The 15,711-nt window shown below is 44.5% G+C and overlaps 1 protein-coding gene across 2 annotated transcripts; it reads left to right on the top strand.

Annotated features, from left to right (window-relative positions):
* The first annotated feature begins 748 nt into the window (after positions 1-748).
* LOC135115232 (putative nuclease HARBI1) lies at positions 749-15,441 on the top strand. 2 transcript variants are annotated; one of them, XM_064031771.1, is made up of 3 exons: positions 749-956; positions 10,020-10,682; positions 14,842-15,441. In XM_064031771.1, exons 1-3 carry the CDS (start codon positions 764-766, stop codon positions 15,204-15,206), a joined length of 1,221 nt encoding a protein of 406 aa, XP_063887841.1. In that variant the 5' UTR covers positions 749-763; the 3' UTR covers positions 15,207-15,441. The 2 variants fall into 2 exon arrangements, with proteins under 2 accessions (XP_063887841.1, XP_063887842.1); XM_064031772.1 differs by lacking the exon at positions 749-956 and adding an exon at positions 7,839-7,955.
* The last annotated feature ends 270 nt before the right edge of the window (positions 15,442-15,711 follow it).

The following is a 15,711-nucleotide window of genomic DNA, read 5'->3' on the forward strand; positions in this document are numbered from 1 at the left end:
TTTCGGCAGGTGTCTACTGCCTCCTCCTACAAAACCTACTGCCTCCTTGGCGACCACACGCACGCGCTGCGGCCGCTTCCCTCCGTAAGAGATCGTCACCTGCACCCGAAGGATTAATATTTTCTTGTTGCTCGTCATTTTTGTTTGTGAAGAATAATTCAAATAGTCCTAATTTCTCGCATGTTGCCGGTGGCGAGTTCGTGGATGTACCTTGTATGTATCCTATACTACTACTACTACTACTACTACTGCTACTGCTACTGGTAGCGGAATAGAGTAAACTGCACTGCTCAATCACGACTAGAGGATTATTGCCAAGATTTCCAGCGCTGCCTGTTGAAGCGTTTGTTTTAGTCCGGTGTGGAGTTCGTGGCTCGTGCGTACAAACAAAGACGGTTTGATAAACATGCCTGTCCCTGCCGTACACCACAACATGGCTGAAGACTTGGACAGACATGCTGATGAAGTAGACCCTGTAGAGTGTTCACAACAGTCAGACTTTTGTTTTGTAAGCAAAGAGCGAACACAACACGAGGCTAAAAAAAAAACACTTGGAGGCAGCGCTGGAACACCTTGGCAATAATACTCTTGTTGTGAGTGTCGTGAGCTACGCAGTTCACATTAATGTGCTACAGCTTAGCGTATCTACCAGTGTTTCTAACGGGACAAAAAAAACAAAAAAGCTAACAAAATTAACATCTCGTCATAAGAGAATCCCATTATAATAATTAAACATAACAATTAAACAGTAAAAAGGCGTACAATGATCACACCAGAAATCAACAGTCTACTATCTATGTTAAAAACTGCAAACCTGAGAGAAGAGAACCAATCCATCAGTCACGAGTCAGTTACCCCACGGCAGCCTGAAAGAGGGGGTATGCACGGCGCAGCTCCTGCGTCCTGTGCCACGCATGTCGTGGGGAAAAGTTTTGGTGAGGACTGTGAAGTGTGTGGTGAGTGTTTGCATAGATATGTGTTGTTGTATTAGTCGTGGTTAATTAGGGTTGGCATTTATTGGTGTTGAAATGTTTTTGTGCGGTAATTACTTAATTATTTGTACTACTAGTAGTACTACTGACTTGTCATTGCCTTGTTAGAGTTTTTGTGGCAATTAGGCAGTTATTGATATTGGTGTCACTACTACTACTACTACTACTGCTACTAATACTACTACTAACTTTTCATTGCCCTGTTATAATTTTTGTGATAATTAGATGTTACCAATAGCGGCTCCTCATGGAGCAACAGAATTATGGTGATGAACACTCAGTGCACAACACGTGTGTGGGGGTTTGTTCTGTGGCCACGCGATGAGTCCATGGCGATGAGCCTCGCTTGGAGGGATACAGTGTAATGCGACAGTGTGTGTTAGTATGTTGATTTCCAGTATGGAATGGCGCAATGTCTCTTGTATCTCTTTAGTTCAGCCAATGAGAGGTGTCCTTTTAATAGCGTATTAATACTTCACTATACGTCATTTCTTCTGGTCAATACGTCAATTATATTATTTTCGGCCAATCACCGGGGGCAGTATACGTAGCGGCCGCGGCAGTCAGCCGGCTAACCACAAGGGTACCCACTAGTGTCAGAATGACAGCCGAGTGCAGTGGACGCAGATTTAATTACCAGGATTTTATTGTGCAGTTCCAGAAGCAAGATAACTTGGGTGTACATTTTTTTAAGATGGCACGGTGTGTTGCCGAAATGCTCCGAGTGTTGACCACTCGGTGGCGCCAGCACCCTGTGAGGATGAGGAAGAGGAGGTGGACAAACCACTCCCTGGACCTTCCACTTATTATGAAGTTAGGTTAAGTTAGTGTCCTAAGGGGGTGTCCAGGATGGGTAAAGCTCTCCCGGGTAGTTTAGGGTAAGTTAATGTTAGGTTAGGTAAAGATAGGTTAAGATTCCTTAAGGAAGGGCCCTGTGGGGGGACAAGGCCCCACCGGCTGGCCTAAGTTAGGAGAGGTTACTGTGAGGGGCGGATATTACCTGTTTGTTGACTATTTTTTAGGGTTTTCTGCCAAAGATGGACCAAATCAGGTCCATAAGCCTTCCGAGGAAAACATCATTCCGAAGAATTTTAATAGGTAGTATAGCCGCACCGGCTGGGCATCAATTGGCTCTCAGGTGATCTGTTTTACTGATCACACCCATCATCGTAGGGTCGAGTAAAGGCAGTTCTCCCTGACACGTTTATTGATGAGGTAGGCATGACCGTAAGAACTGCGAACAAGTTCTCGGTCTCAATTTCTTACAAAATAACATTATACATTGATATTAAACACTTTCAACATATTACAATATTCATTAACAATACATGCAATTAACTTGGCACTATGACAATCAGTTTTTACTACAAAATTAAAGTATTTACCTCGGTCACCATCCTGCCCGTCTTTGTCTGAGCGCGACTTGGCTGTGAGTGATGCCCGCAGGCGACCAGCAGGTTAACCCCACACTACCAACAAGTGAGCATCGGTTTCGGTGCTTAATATAGCATTGAATACTGATACTTACACATATTACACGTTTTCATGCAGATAGAAAACTATTGAACATTTCACTTATAAATGCCGAGGAATAATGACGTGAGGTACATACGCTTTACATACAGTAACAGGTAGCATGAAGTAATCAGAGGGTGGAGGAGAGGGAGGAAAAAGCAATGAATCGTCCAAGGTAGAGTTTTTAAAAGCAAAGGTATGAGCGAAGAGTTCAGCTTTAGAGATAGATGTGATAGCAGTGGTGCCATCTGGTTGAAATAAAGGAGGGAAAGAAGAAGAAGAAGCAAAGTTGTTGGAGATATTTTTGGCTAGATGCCAGAAGTCACGAGGGGAGTTAGATCTTGAAGGATTTTGAAATTTTCTATTAATGAAGGAGTTTTTGGCTAATTAAAGAATAGACTTGGCATGCTTCTGAGCAGAAATATTAAGTGCATGAGATTCTGGTGATGGAAGTACCTTTTGTGGGCAACCTCTCTATCATGTATAGCATGAGAACAGGCTGTATTAAACCAAGGTTTGGGAGTTTAGGTCGAGAAAAAGAGTGAGGAATGTACACCTCCATGCCAGACACTTTCACCTCTGTTATGCGTTCGGCACATAGTCTCTGACACGGAAGCAGTAGTGATTCCAAGGAAAATCAGCAAAATACCTCCTCAGGCCCCCCAAACTAGCAGAGGCAAAACGCCAGAGGCACCTCCGCTTAGGGGGATCATGAGGAGGGATTGGAGCGATAAGACAAAATACAGATAGAGATTGTGATTGGAGAAGCCCAACGGAGAAGATAGGGTGACAGCATAAGCAGGATTTGAGGTTAGGAAAAGGTCAAGAATGTTGGGCGTATTTCCAAGACGGTCAGGAATACAAGTAGGGTGTTGCAGCAATTGCTCTAGATCGTGGGGGATAATAAAATTGAAGGCTAGTTCACCAGAATGGTCAGTGAAGGGAGAGAAAAGCCAAAGCTGGTGGTGAACACTGAAATCTCCAAAAATGGAGATCTCCACAAAAGGGAAGAGAGTCAGAATGTGCTCCACTTTGGAAATTAAGTAGTCAAAGAATTTCTTATAGTCAGAGGAGTTAGGTGAGAAGTGTACAGCACAGATAAATTTAGTTTGAGAGTGACTCTGGAATCGTAGCCAGAAGGTGGAAAACTCAGAAGATTCAAGAGCGTGGCCACAAGAGCAGGTTAAGTCATTGTGTAACATCACATTGCTCACAAACATACGTTATGACATGAGTAGTAATGATGGCATCTGGATAATAAGCAGAGGCTTTATTAAATGCTGCTGTAAACAGGTACCTCTCTATATCTCCCATAAGAATGTCTCTGACATCATCATTGACGAGACACTGGACTGTTGTCCGTCCTGCACCTCGCCGGCAGAGAGGAAAGAGTGAAAAGGAAAACAAGATAAAATATACTATTATAGTAATAATACAATAATCTGAAACCACGAAAACCGGCCGATGAGAAGGGTTGTGGCTGCAGTGTTGTGGAGCCGCTGGAGTCTGCCGAGGAGTGTGCCTGTGCTGGCAAGCATGGCGCTGTGCCGTAGCCTGTAACAGACATTAAGATGTATGTCGGTGAGACAGCGCCGGAAGAGGTGGCGGTGCGGCAGCATAAAGAGGGCGGCACAGCTGGCGGCGCCATGTGCTCAGCAGTTGCGGACGTCAGCTGAGAATGAGAGTGGTGACTGCGGCAGCATTGAGCCGCTGGAGTCTGCTGAGCAGACCTGTGCCAGCAGTGTGGGGCTGCCGAGAAGTCTGCCGAGAAGAACTGTGCCTGTGGCAGCAAGGTGAAATCCCCGGAGCCTGTGACTGATGGCATGGCGCCGGTAGAGGCGGCACAGCGGCGGTGTTTGGCAGCGCAGCGAGGCGCCGAAACAGCGGCGGAGCCGTCTGCGCTGTCTCCGTGCTAGGAAGTGATCCAGAGTTGCCAGGTCCGTGGTTTTCTCGCCCAATTGGGCTCTTTTTCCTGCTATCGGGCGTGAAAAATATGGTTTCCGCGGTTTGGCGCTTTTTGGGCTCTTTTTACCGCAGTTGGGCTATTTTCTGGGCTACTTATATTTGAAAATATATAATATACTCTTGCCTTCCCGACATATCAAATCAGGGAGTAGACTCACTCGTATGATAAGGAGTGGCGCCAGGCCAGCCAGCAGAAGGGTGGTGTGAACAAGTCTCCCCTCTCCCTAAGGGGATTACTACAAGGGCCGCATGACCTCATTAAGACTGTAGGGCACCCATCCTGAACACCTGCATGCTGCACCCATAATTTCCACATTCACCTCACAGCACACACACTGAAACACAGCCAGTTTATTCTCAGCCTCGTAGCTGCCTCAGCCTGCCTGGAGGAGATACAAGTATACTGGATACAGGCCACGTGCATACGTGTGTACGCTCAAGTGAACATGAGCAAGTGGTCGAAATACAGCAAAAAATACTGTAAAGAGTGGGAACAAGAGGACGGGCTCAAGACAACAAAGTGTTAGCACCGTGTATGCTGAAGGAACTGTGTTGTGACATTGGCAAAAGTGAATATTCATTGATAATAGACGAAAGTACTATGAAGAAAAAGCTGTGTATTGTTGTTCGGTACCCAAGTTACGAACAGAAAAGAATCATAACATCATTCTTGGGACTTGTTGAACTCGATAGAAGCACTGCTGAGGCTGTTACAGCATCTTTGCTTGAGTTCCTGAAAAAAAAAGTAAATCTAAGCATAAAAAAGTGTATTGGTTTGGCAACTGATGGCTGTAACACAATGTCCGGAGCACACAACTCCGTCATCTCACGATTACGTGAAATAAATCCGGAGGTTACACACATCAAGTGCATTTGCCACTCGTTACAATTATGCATGTCTTATGCCATGAAAAAACTACCTTCCCACCTTGAGTTCATGGTATCGCAGACATATAAGTATTTTTCGAATAGCTCTCTCCGACAGCAGAAATATGCAGAGCTGTACGCTACCATCAATGTGGGAGAACAGCCCCTCAAGATGTTGCAGCTGTCTGACACAAGATGGCTTGCTATTATTATGCATGTTACCCATGCATAATATTATCCATATTATTCATAAAATATTGGGCTCTTTTGGAGGGTGGAGTCCGCGGGTTTTGGGCTCTTTTTGGAGTAAAAGTGCGCGGGAATACTGCCGCAGACCTGGCAACCCTGACCAGAGCTGCGGCCAGTAGCGACGAGCTAGTGAAGGTGCCTCGATCTCGCTCTAGCCAACACCAGCGTACCTACACAGCCAGGACTTCGCGGCTGTGGAACATGTTCACGGCGGCCACGCCCCAAGTGCAGGACATGTCCACGCACCAGGTGAAGCTGGCAGCCCACAGCTGGCATAGCACGCACCTGTCCCCACTGGTGCTTTAAATTTTTATTATTTTATTGTATTATTGTATTAGCATTATCATCTTTATGTTAAATATGTATAGTGTTATTCCTGTTAATAATACTATCATAGGCTTCTTAAATAATTCCATACTCAACGTGGAATTTTAAGCCTTTCTGTAAATATTTGTTTAAAAAAAAAAAAAAAAAAAAAAGTGTATTACTATTGAAGTAAAGAAGGAAATTATTGAAGGATTAAATGAGGAGCATAGGGAAGGCAAAGTTATCAGAAAAGAGATTAGTGGGCAGCTGTGGATCTCTCTCTCTCTCTCTCTCTCTCTCTCTCTCTCTCTCTCTCTCTCTCTCTCTCTCTCTCACAGTAATTGAGCATCGGTCTGTATTGACATTTGACACTGATAAGATGATCTTCCCAGCGCACGTGCGCGCACACACACACACACACACACACACACAGAGAGAGAGAGAGAGAGAGAGAGAGAGAGAGAGAGAGAGAATGAAGGAGGGAGAGGAGGGTAAGAAAGCAAGGAATGAACCAAAAAGGAGGGGAACTGTACCCTCTCCATGAAGAGAGAGAGAGAGAGAGAGAGAGAGAGAGAGAGAGAGAGAGAATTTCAGGACTTTTATTCACAATGCATATACAAATACAGCAATGTGAAAAAGACATCAGCCAAGAGCCAGTCTTATCACTTATAGGTTGGCACTGAAATTACAGGGAAACAGAACAAACATAAGGAAAATACATGTAGATGTGTAAGTGTTATTTATTTATGAGTTAGCGTCACATAACCCTGGGTGGACTCGTAGTGTTTCTGGAAGAATGTTAATAAAATGTATGGCAAGATCTGCTACATTAGGGGAGGGCACAGGACACCACACACACAGATCACATACACAAGCACATTCCCTCAGATAGTGTTCCAGAGTGTGTTGGTCCCTTGCTGCACGCAGGCGCCATCTCCTCTTCTCCTCTGAGGTGGTGAGTCCAGCTCCCAGCCATAGGGATAACTCGGGCAAATTCTGAATGTCGCCACCTCAACCTGTCTTACTATAATAGGGCGCCCCTGGCCAATGCATCCTGCTTGAACCTGGGCCATCCAGCGCATGCTGTGGCTGTCACCTTGCTGGACCTTCCCTTGCCTGCTGTGTCTGCCTTTTTTCAGTGCGCTGTTTTATTTTCTGCCTTAGCTGTCTTGGTGTCCTGGGGATGTGAAGGCTTACCACTGGCTCATGAGCTCCTTGCTTTGCCTGGGCAATCAGCCTTGTCATTGCCTGTCATGCTATCATGGGATGGGATCCAGTTGATGCAAACTGTTCTGCCCATGTGTTGTATGTCTCCCGCTGTTGTGCGAATGGTGTGTATTAGGCGGGAATTCTCGCTGTGGCACATCATGTGGCACATAAAGGCTGCACCGGCAAATTCAGTGTGTGGATTGGTGGAGCAATCTGTGAAATACACAACTGTTCGTGCTTCCCTGGTGTTGTGAATGTTCTGCAGGCTGTATTGTCACAGCTCAGCATTGATGCACTCCTGCTTCCTGTGTTGTGGTGGCTTGATAATAAGTCACATTGGCATCTCTGACCACGGGAGGCTGGTGTGTCCCACTGCTGGCGCGGCTGCAATCCTCACGTTCTCCAACGAGACTCCAAGCTTTTGAATGCTGCTCATAGCTTTGCTAATTCATTTCCCTAGGCTTCGTGTCCCCTCGTGGTAGTAATGAAGAACCATGAGGACGTGGTCTGGGTGGTCATGGTATATTTTACCCTCTCTGCTAGGGATGGCATGTTTGCCTCTGCCTTCAAATTCTGTTTTCCTCCAGTGTGGCACGCCAAACACGGTTCTCAATGCTTCATTCTGAACAGTTTGGTTAGCTCCTCCAGGATGACAAGGGTTTGTGTTCAATCAAATACCTTTTCTATATCAATGAAGACAGCTGATTTTTACCTTTGTTTCACACATAGTTTGGCAGACGGTTAGCGGTGCTTCTATGCTGAATGAAGCCATTGACCCCTAGGTTGAATTTGCCGATCTTGTACAACAAACGGTTGAGGAGGATTCGCTCCATCATCGTGCACATCTTCGAGGTGAGGCTGATTGGTCTGTATCTATTGGGTTACTGTGCATTTGGGATGGGAATGATGTTTGCAGCCTTCCATTCCTTATGGACCATGCTCTGCATGAGGGACCTACTGAATAAGCAGAGCAGAGGGTCTCCCACCATGTTGCACACGTGACTTAGCATAGAATAGGTAATATCGTTGTCCCCTGGAACAGTGTCTTTGCTTGTTTTCCATGCCCTGAGTAGCTCATCCCTCAATATCTCATGGTCTGTGTCATCATGGAGGAGGGTTTCGGCTGTTATAGTGACCCACCGCGTGGGGTGAAGCTCTGCTTTTCTACATCGCAGCTGCTCTGTCAACCTGACACTTGCTGATCTGTCACGATAGTCTGTTATCAACTGTCCAGCTTTCCCTGCTGAATTTGGGTAGGCAGGTGGGTGTGTGTGCTTACCCCTCACACGGTTGACGTGTTGCCACATCTGTGTCATGTTGGTGGTGTGGGTGAGGTGTCCCACGTGCCACAGCCATCTCTCCTCACGGATGATGTTGATTTGTTCTCTTGCATAAATTATCCTTTCCCTCACATTCTCAACTGTCTGCCTCATTTTCTGTGGAGTGATATATGTCTGTCAGCCGCTGAGTTGCCCTCTTGAGAAATTTTATTCGTTTCTCAGAGTACCAGAGATACTTTTTGTTTGGATTGTAATTACTTCTTTCCTTGAATGGGCATGGAGGTGTTGGCTGCAGCTTGAATGGTGATGGTGAGATCACTTGCAAATAGTTGCACAGATTCAAGAACATTATAATTGGCATACTAGATACTAAGGATGCCTATGAATGTCTCCCAGTTAGCTTTCCATGTGTCCCATCTTCATTTGTTGGCCGGTGCAGTAGAACAATTGATGGCTGTGTTGTGTGTGTGTATATATTGCAGGAAGGTGGTGGCCTTACTCACCAGTCCGTGAATATTCTGCTGAAGAACTGTTAAGTGTTTGGTGGTGGTGCCTCTTCCCTCCTTCTCTGTCATCCCTGGATGGCCAAGTGTGGGTCGGGGGAGTGGGGAGGTCAGGGGCCTGCCAGGTGTCATGGTGGGTTGCCACTGTCTTTCATCTGAGCCTTTGTCACTCTATGCTGGTGGTTGGATTTGTGACGACATGGGGGTTCATTGGGGCACCTGAAGTGGGGGAGGGTCTGTTATACCATATTTCTGAGGCTGAAATGGATTAAATTTACATTAATTTCAATGGAAAAAATTGTTTTGGTTCGCGAACAATTTGATTTGCAAACCATGGCCTGGAACGGATTAAGTTTGTAAACTGAGGTTTGGCTGTATATAAATTTTATTGCCCCTGACCAGTGCCTCTCGTGTAAAAGAGAGGAAAAAAAAAAAGTGTAGTAGTAGTGGAGATGGCAGGAAGTGCCAGGGAGGTGTAGGTGTGCGTGGTGGTGGTGCAATGTGGGATAGCAAGTGTGATGGTCACTGATGGCATGTGTTGTGTAATTCATTATTACCTATAGAAACCTTAGGAGAAGCAGGTGTGTTGTTGATGGTGTGTAGTAGGACAGTAGGTACTAAGGCAGGTGTGGTAGTGATGGTGTGTGGTAGGAGCAGCAGGGGCCAGGCAGATGTGATGGTGGTAGCAGTAGTGGTAGTGGTAGTGTATGGTTAAGACAGTAAGCACCTTTATTTTATAGTTGTGTGTGGTAGGAGCAGTAAGGGCCAAGCAGATGTGATGGTGGTGGTGGTCGTCCCATACTGGTGGCTGTAGCCAGTTTGCATGAAGCCAGAGATGGAAGAGGATTAATTACAAATTGAATACACTGATGGTTTTAGACTGATACAACTTGAAATTTCTTCAGTATAGTTAGCAATTTTAGTGAGGGTGTTACTCCTTATGATACCTATATAATTTTCCTATTGAAAATATTGTGATTTTTTTGTAAATTACTGAAGCATTTGTAAGTACCAATGCATTCAAGTTTTCTTTAAGTATCATAAATAATCTTTTTGCTTATTACTTATAAACTTTACAGTTAGTTAAATTAGGAATAAAATGATATCATTCATGTTGATAAATAACTTTTCAGCCTTGATGGAATTGCTGTGGGCCTTGGAGTACGACAGGCTGCGCACAGAAAGAGTCTTTAGGGATCGGCTTGATCCTCTGGATGTCAGCGATGCTCACCTGTTACGGGACTATCGTCTGCCCCGCCATGAGATCCTGCAGCTTTGTGAGGAGCTTGGGTTAAAGTTGTCTAGACCCACCAACAGGACATCATCAATTCCAGTTCACACTCAAGTTATGCTTGCCCTGCGCTTCTTTGCAAGTGGATCATTCCAGAGTGTGTTGGGTGACACTGCTGGACTCAGTCAGGCTTCCACATCAAGAGTGCTCAATGATGTTACCTCAGCTTTGTTCCAAAAGGCAAGAATAGAAATCAAGATGCCAGCAAGTCAGCAAGACATCACCCACAACAAGCAGGAGTTTTGTGCTGTTGCAGGATTTCCCTCTGTCATTGGTGTAGTTGACTGCACACATGTACCTATAAGAGGCCCAAGAAATGGACATACCTACCTAAACAAGAAGAAGAAGTACTCCCTTAATGTACAAGTTGTTACAGATGGAAAGATGAGGATAATCAGCTTCAACGCAAGGTTTCCTGGGAGTATGTGTAACTCCTACGTGTGGCGAGAGAGCCAACTGCGGAAACAGTTTACGGATGGCAGATTTGGAGATTCAGTTCTTCTTGGTAAGCAGACTTTCATTTGTTTGTGTGGATTAAATATCACCTAATGTGTATGAAACTTCAAAATCAACTCTTTGGTAAGTTTTTTTAATTCTCAAATTGCCAGTTTATTTTTGGTGTTAATAAATTAGGTTAAATCATACAAAAAATTAGTGTTGAATTTTCTAATTAAATTTTTGTGTATAATTTTTACCTTACCAAAGTGTTAGCTATGAAGTACTTGCTATTTTTATCATAGTATATTTTCCACTGTATAAAGGAAAAGAGGACAAGCATAAGTGCTTTAATCACAGAGGTATCAATCTGTTGAGTGTGTTAGGTAAAATGTATAGTAAGGTTTTGAAAAAAAAAATCAGAAGGGACAGATGGAATAAAATGTGATGTACAAGGAGGCTTCAGGAAAGGAAAGGGATGTTTAGATCAGGTGCTTGTTGCGAGAAGTGGCTGAGGGAGTGATGTGAATGAGCGTGAATGTGAAAGTTGTATGCCTTGTCTTGGCTGCCTGACTTCCTGTGGGAGACAGCCTTGGTATATGTATAGTCAGTGAATGCCAATCTTGTGTTGTGGTGGCACACACTACCCAGGAAGTGTGTTTTACTTAAGGTCTCTCAGCAAGCATAAAACTAATAGGCTAGGACAAATTGACTTACTGGCATCTCAAGTGAATTTTCCTCAGTCATGCCCATAGGAACAATGGCCAGTATTGATTACCAGTATTTATTGTGTTTTTGATGAGGCGTAATTGGCTTTTTTCTTCGGTTGAAACGCATTATATTTTGTTCTTGCTGTGGTGTTTGTAATGATGAGTGCAAGTCACAGTGATATCATTCAGTCATAGATCTTCACTTGTCAGGCTTGAATGGCATTGATATAACAACTTATGTGAATTAGAAAATGTGAAACTTCTATAATCTCATACAAAAATCATCAAGGGAGGCAGTGAGGAACTGTCTTTTTACAATGACAGAAGAGGCATTCTCACTGCTTCCCTTCAGATGTCTTCCTGTAAGAGTCTGATTAGAGTCCAACTGTCTTTGCAGGGAAGACAGAAAATCTTGGGGTAAAGATAAATGGATGCCACCAAAATGGTGGTGAAAAGACAGTTGCTCACTGCCTCCTTTGATGAATTTTCTGGTGTTCTGGAAGTTTTGTGTCTTTAAATTCACATGTTTTGCTATATGGACACCATTCAAGCTAATCATGTGAAGATCTATGATTGAATGATATCACTGTGACTGGTCTGCCTTGCATAAATCACTACAAACACCACAGCATGAACAGAACATAATGCATTTCACACGAGAACAGAGCCAATCTCAAGTCACCAAAGACACACTGAACACTGACACTGGTGACCTGCTTAATACTGGTCATAGTTGCTATAGGAGTGAGTGGAAAAGAAAAATCCACTTGAGATGCCAATAAATCAATTTGCCCATTTTTTTTATTGTTGAGAGGTCTTGAGTAATACATGCTCTCCCCAGTAGCATGTGATGCTGCAATGCAAGATTGGTGTTTGTTGGCTATATATATATATATATATATATATATATATATATATATATATATATATATATATATATATATATATATATATATATATATATATATCTGAACCGTGATAAACTGGGGGTTCACCGTATATATATATATATATATATATATATATATATATATATATATATATATATATATATATATATACACTTTATTGCAGAAAAATTTGCTATTATATTTGATAAAATACAAGCTAAAATCATGACATGGGTTGAGGAAATACCCAGATGAAGGTTTAGGTGCACTTGGCAACATTGCCTGCTGATAAGGTGGTAGCCAGGCGAAGGCAACAATGAGGTTCACACTAGCCCATTGCCATCAACAGTCAGCTGTTGGCAGGTGAGTGACACCAGCTGGTGTTGTTGCTTGGCAGTGCAAGCAGTAATTTTCATTACCACTCACGTTGTTTGTGGGTTGGTGTACTTAGGTTGGTGGCAGTTTGGCTTGTTGGTGTGAGTGCTGTACATTGCTGTTACTGTTGGGTAGGTGGTGATGATGGTTGGGTTGGATGATCTTGCAGAAGCAGGCTTTGTCACCAGTTGACATTGTGTTTGGGTTGTTATCCCTCTGGTGGTGGTGGTACAAACTGAAAATGTACATAGGGGATGGGGAAAAACTTAACATTAATCCTAAAGGTAAGTCTAATCTAGGAGGGAAATACTATTGATTGATGGCTCGCACCATGGTGGGAATCGCACTGAGTCTGTACCGGTCCGTGCGCGGCGCCTTCAGGGGCGTTATTTTGTTGTGGTGTCTGGTGGCACGGACCGGGCGAGGCGCGTCGGGCGGCAGCATGTTTCTGAGACGTGGATGATGCAGTAGTCCCCTCCCAAACTTCTCCAGAGCCTCTCGGTGCCTGGTGGATATTCTGGACAGACTCAGGCTGGTCAGGGCTTCTTCATAGGTGGTGTATGCAGGGCCAAGGATGACCCTGCACGCCCTTTTCTGCACACTCTCTAGCTGTAGCTGTTGAGTGTGTGTGAGGGAGGAGGACCACGTTGGGGAGGCGTACATGAGTTTGGGGAGGATGAAGGTAAGGTACACCCCCCTTAACTCATCTGTCGGCGTCCCCAGCGACCTGAGTCTGCGCAGCATGTACAGCCTGTAGGTAGCTGCTCTCACGGTGCTGGCGACATGCTGCTTCCAGGTCAGCTGGTCGTCCACCGTGAATCCGAGAAGCTTGGCACATTGGACCACCTGGAGGGGGTGAGGGCCCACTGTGAGCCGGGGAGGGGGCACTGGTACAGAGGAGGTACAGAAATGCATCACCACAGTTTTGCTGTGGTTGATGGTCATCCTGCTCTCCTCTGTCCACGTCTGCAGTCGCTCCAGAATTGCTTGCAGTGGCGAGTAGTCCGGGTTCTTGGTGGAAACTGGGACGCCCACGGTGCAGTCGTCCACATACTTCCAGCGATGGGCGGTGTCGGTGAGGGCGTCGTTGATGAGGAGGAGGAAGCATAGAGGACCCATCTTGGTCCCCTGGGGGACTCCACATGTCAGCTGTTGGAAATTAGAGACAGAGCCCTAATAGCGAACGGCCTGACGTCTCCCTGTGAGGAAGTCGGCTAGCCACGCTATCAGATTAGGAGGGAGACCCAGACTTACTGCCTTGCTGATGACAACAGTGTGATCAACAAGATCAAAGGGTTTTTTGAAGTCCACAAAAGCAACAGCTAGAGAGGTGTTTCGCTTGTCCAGGTGGCTGTGGATGAATTCAAGGAAGCTGGTCAGGTAATGTGAGATGGAGGTGGCTTTAATATTTCCGAATTGTCTGATATCCACGGTGTTACAAATTTGGTGTATGCCCAGTCATATACAAAATCTTCACAAATAAGGCTAGGGATGGGAATGATAGAGACTGGCCTGAGGTCATTGAGTGACTGAGGACTGGAAGTTTTGGGGATGGGGATGACGTAAGATGTCTTCCAGTCCGCGGGGCAAGAGTGTTGGGAGAGTGAGGCGTTTATTATGGAGCATAGCGGTGTTGCTAGCTCTACAGCAAATTCCTTGTAAATTTTTATAGGAAGGTCAGTGGGTGTGGTGGATCTTGGTTTAAATTTAAGTATTCTCTTAAAAACATCCATCGCCTGGACAGTGTGTGGAGGGGAGGGAGCGGGAAGATAGGCAGGAAGCGGAGTGGTGTGGAGGGGAGGAAAGGTTTGACAGATAGCAGCAAAGTGATCGTTCATCTCCTGAGCCGCGAGATTAGCAGGAAGGTGTGAGGTGCAAGGAAGAGATGAAGTGTGCTTTTGTAAGCCACACAAAGCTTTGATCTTAGCATACCACTGTCTGTTGTTGGTCAGCTTGAGGTGTGTGTGTGTGTGTGTGTGTGTGTGTGTGTGTGTGTGTGTGTGTGTGTGTGTGTGTGTGTGTGTGTGTGTTGATGTTTGTCTTCTGTAAATTTAAAAGTTATTAAGCATATTTTGATTGTGTACTTGAAAGGCTGTACTGTTTCTGAATAACGAGATTTTTGTTGAGGGGAACAAACAACCTATAAGAATTAAATGGATATTAGAGTAATGTGATGGTAAGTTATTTATAAACAAAATTTTTTAAGCTATTTTCTGGTAGGACTAATCCTTTACTTGTTCCTCTCTCATTGCAGGTGATTCTAGTTTTCCCTTGGAGCCCTTTCTTATGACTCCTGTGAGGCGGCCAAAAACTACTGGTGAGCATGCCTACAACATCAGCCATGAAGAGACATGTACAGTAATGGAGCAGACCCTGGGAACACTGAAGTCCAGATTCCGCTGTTTGCACGAATCAGGCGGCACTTTGAAGTACAACCCAGTGAAGTGTGCTTACATAACTGTGGCATGCATGTATTTGCATAACATATGTGTAGAAAAAGGAGTTCCCTTGAATGGGCCTTTGCTTGATAGTGATGGCTTTGAAGATGCAACTTATAGAGGAGGCGTTCAATCAGGGCTGGCTCGCCGCCGGGCTATCATTGAGAAGGCCTTTTCATAGGCTGGTGCTTTCTCTCTCTCTCTCTCTCTCAAGGACAGCATCTAAGGAGGTGGCCTTGGCAGAAGAGCCTCCTTGTCTTCCATTTCAAGTCTTTGTTCCTCACTTGTTCAAAGCCCTACACCAGCACCTGTCTCACATGTACTACTACCTCAGCCTGTCTTAGCATCTAAGTGCCCTTCCAGTCTTCCAATATGTTTATGTATTATCAAAGTAAAAGAGAAGTTTAGGAAACAAATTTACTTTCATCCAAAAAACTACTTGTACATAAAATCAAAAAGAAAAAAATGGTGAAAAATCTTAAAATTAACAAAGAATAACCTGTCACATTTAAAACTAAGCCCATATATATTATATACAAACAAAATGGTGTTGTAATTAATCTTTCTTGGCAGCAATTTCTGTTAAGGAATTGGCTATGACTTCCAGCATTGTAGTCATGGCCTCCATGCAGATGCTGAAAGTAGAGTTCATTACCTCCAGTTGTCACCCAACATCTCCACTGAAC

The sequence above is a fragment of the Scylla paramamosain genome, chromosome 29 (genome assembly GCF_035594125.1).
Source record: "Scylla paramamosain isolate STU-SP2022 chromosome 29, ASM3559412v1, whole genome shotgun sequence".
In the NCBI taxonomy this organism is placed as follows: Eukaryota; Metazoa; Arthropoda; class Malacostraca; order Decapoda; family Portunidae; genus Scylla; species Scylla paramamosain.

What these genes read in the sequence shown, in the direction of transcription:
- LOC135115232 (XM_064031771.1), top strand. Translation starts at nt 764, where the DNA reads ATGATCACACCAGAAATCAACAGTCTACTATCTATGTTAAAAACTGCA. An exon ending in TGAGGACTGTGAAGTGTGTG is followed by an intron (nt 957 to 10,019) that starts GTGAGTGTTTGC and finishes ATAACTTTTCAG; the next exon opens with CCTTGATGGAATTGCTGTGG. An exon ending in TGGAGATTCAGTTCTTCTTG is followed by an intron (nt 10,683 to 14,841) that starts GTAAGCAGACTT and finishes CTCTCATTGCAG; the next exon opens with GTGATTCTAGTTTTCCCTTG.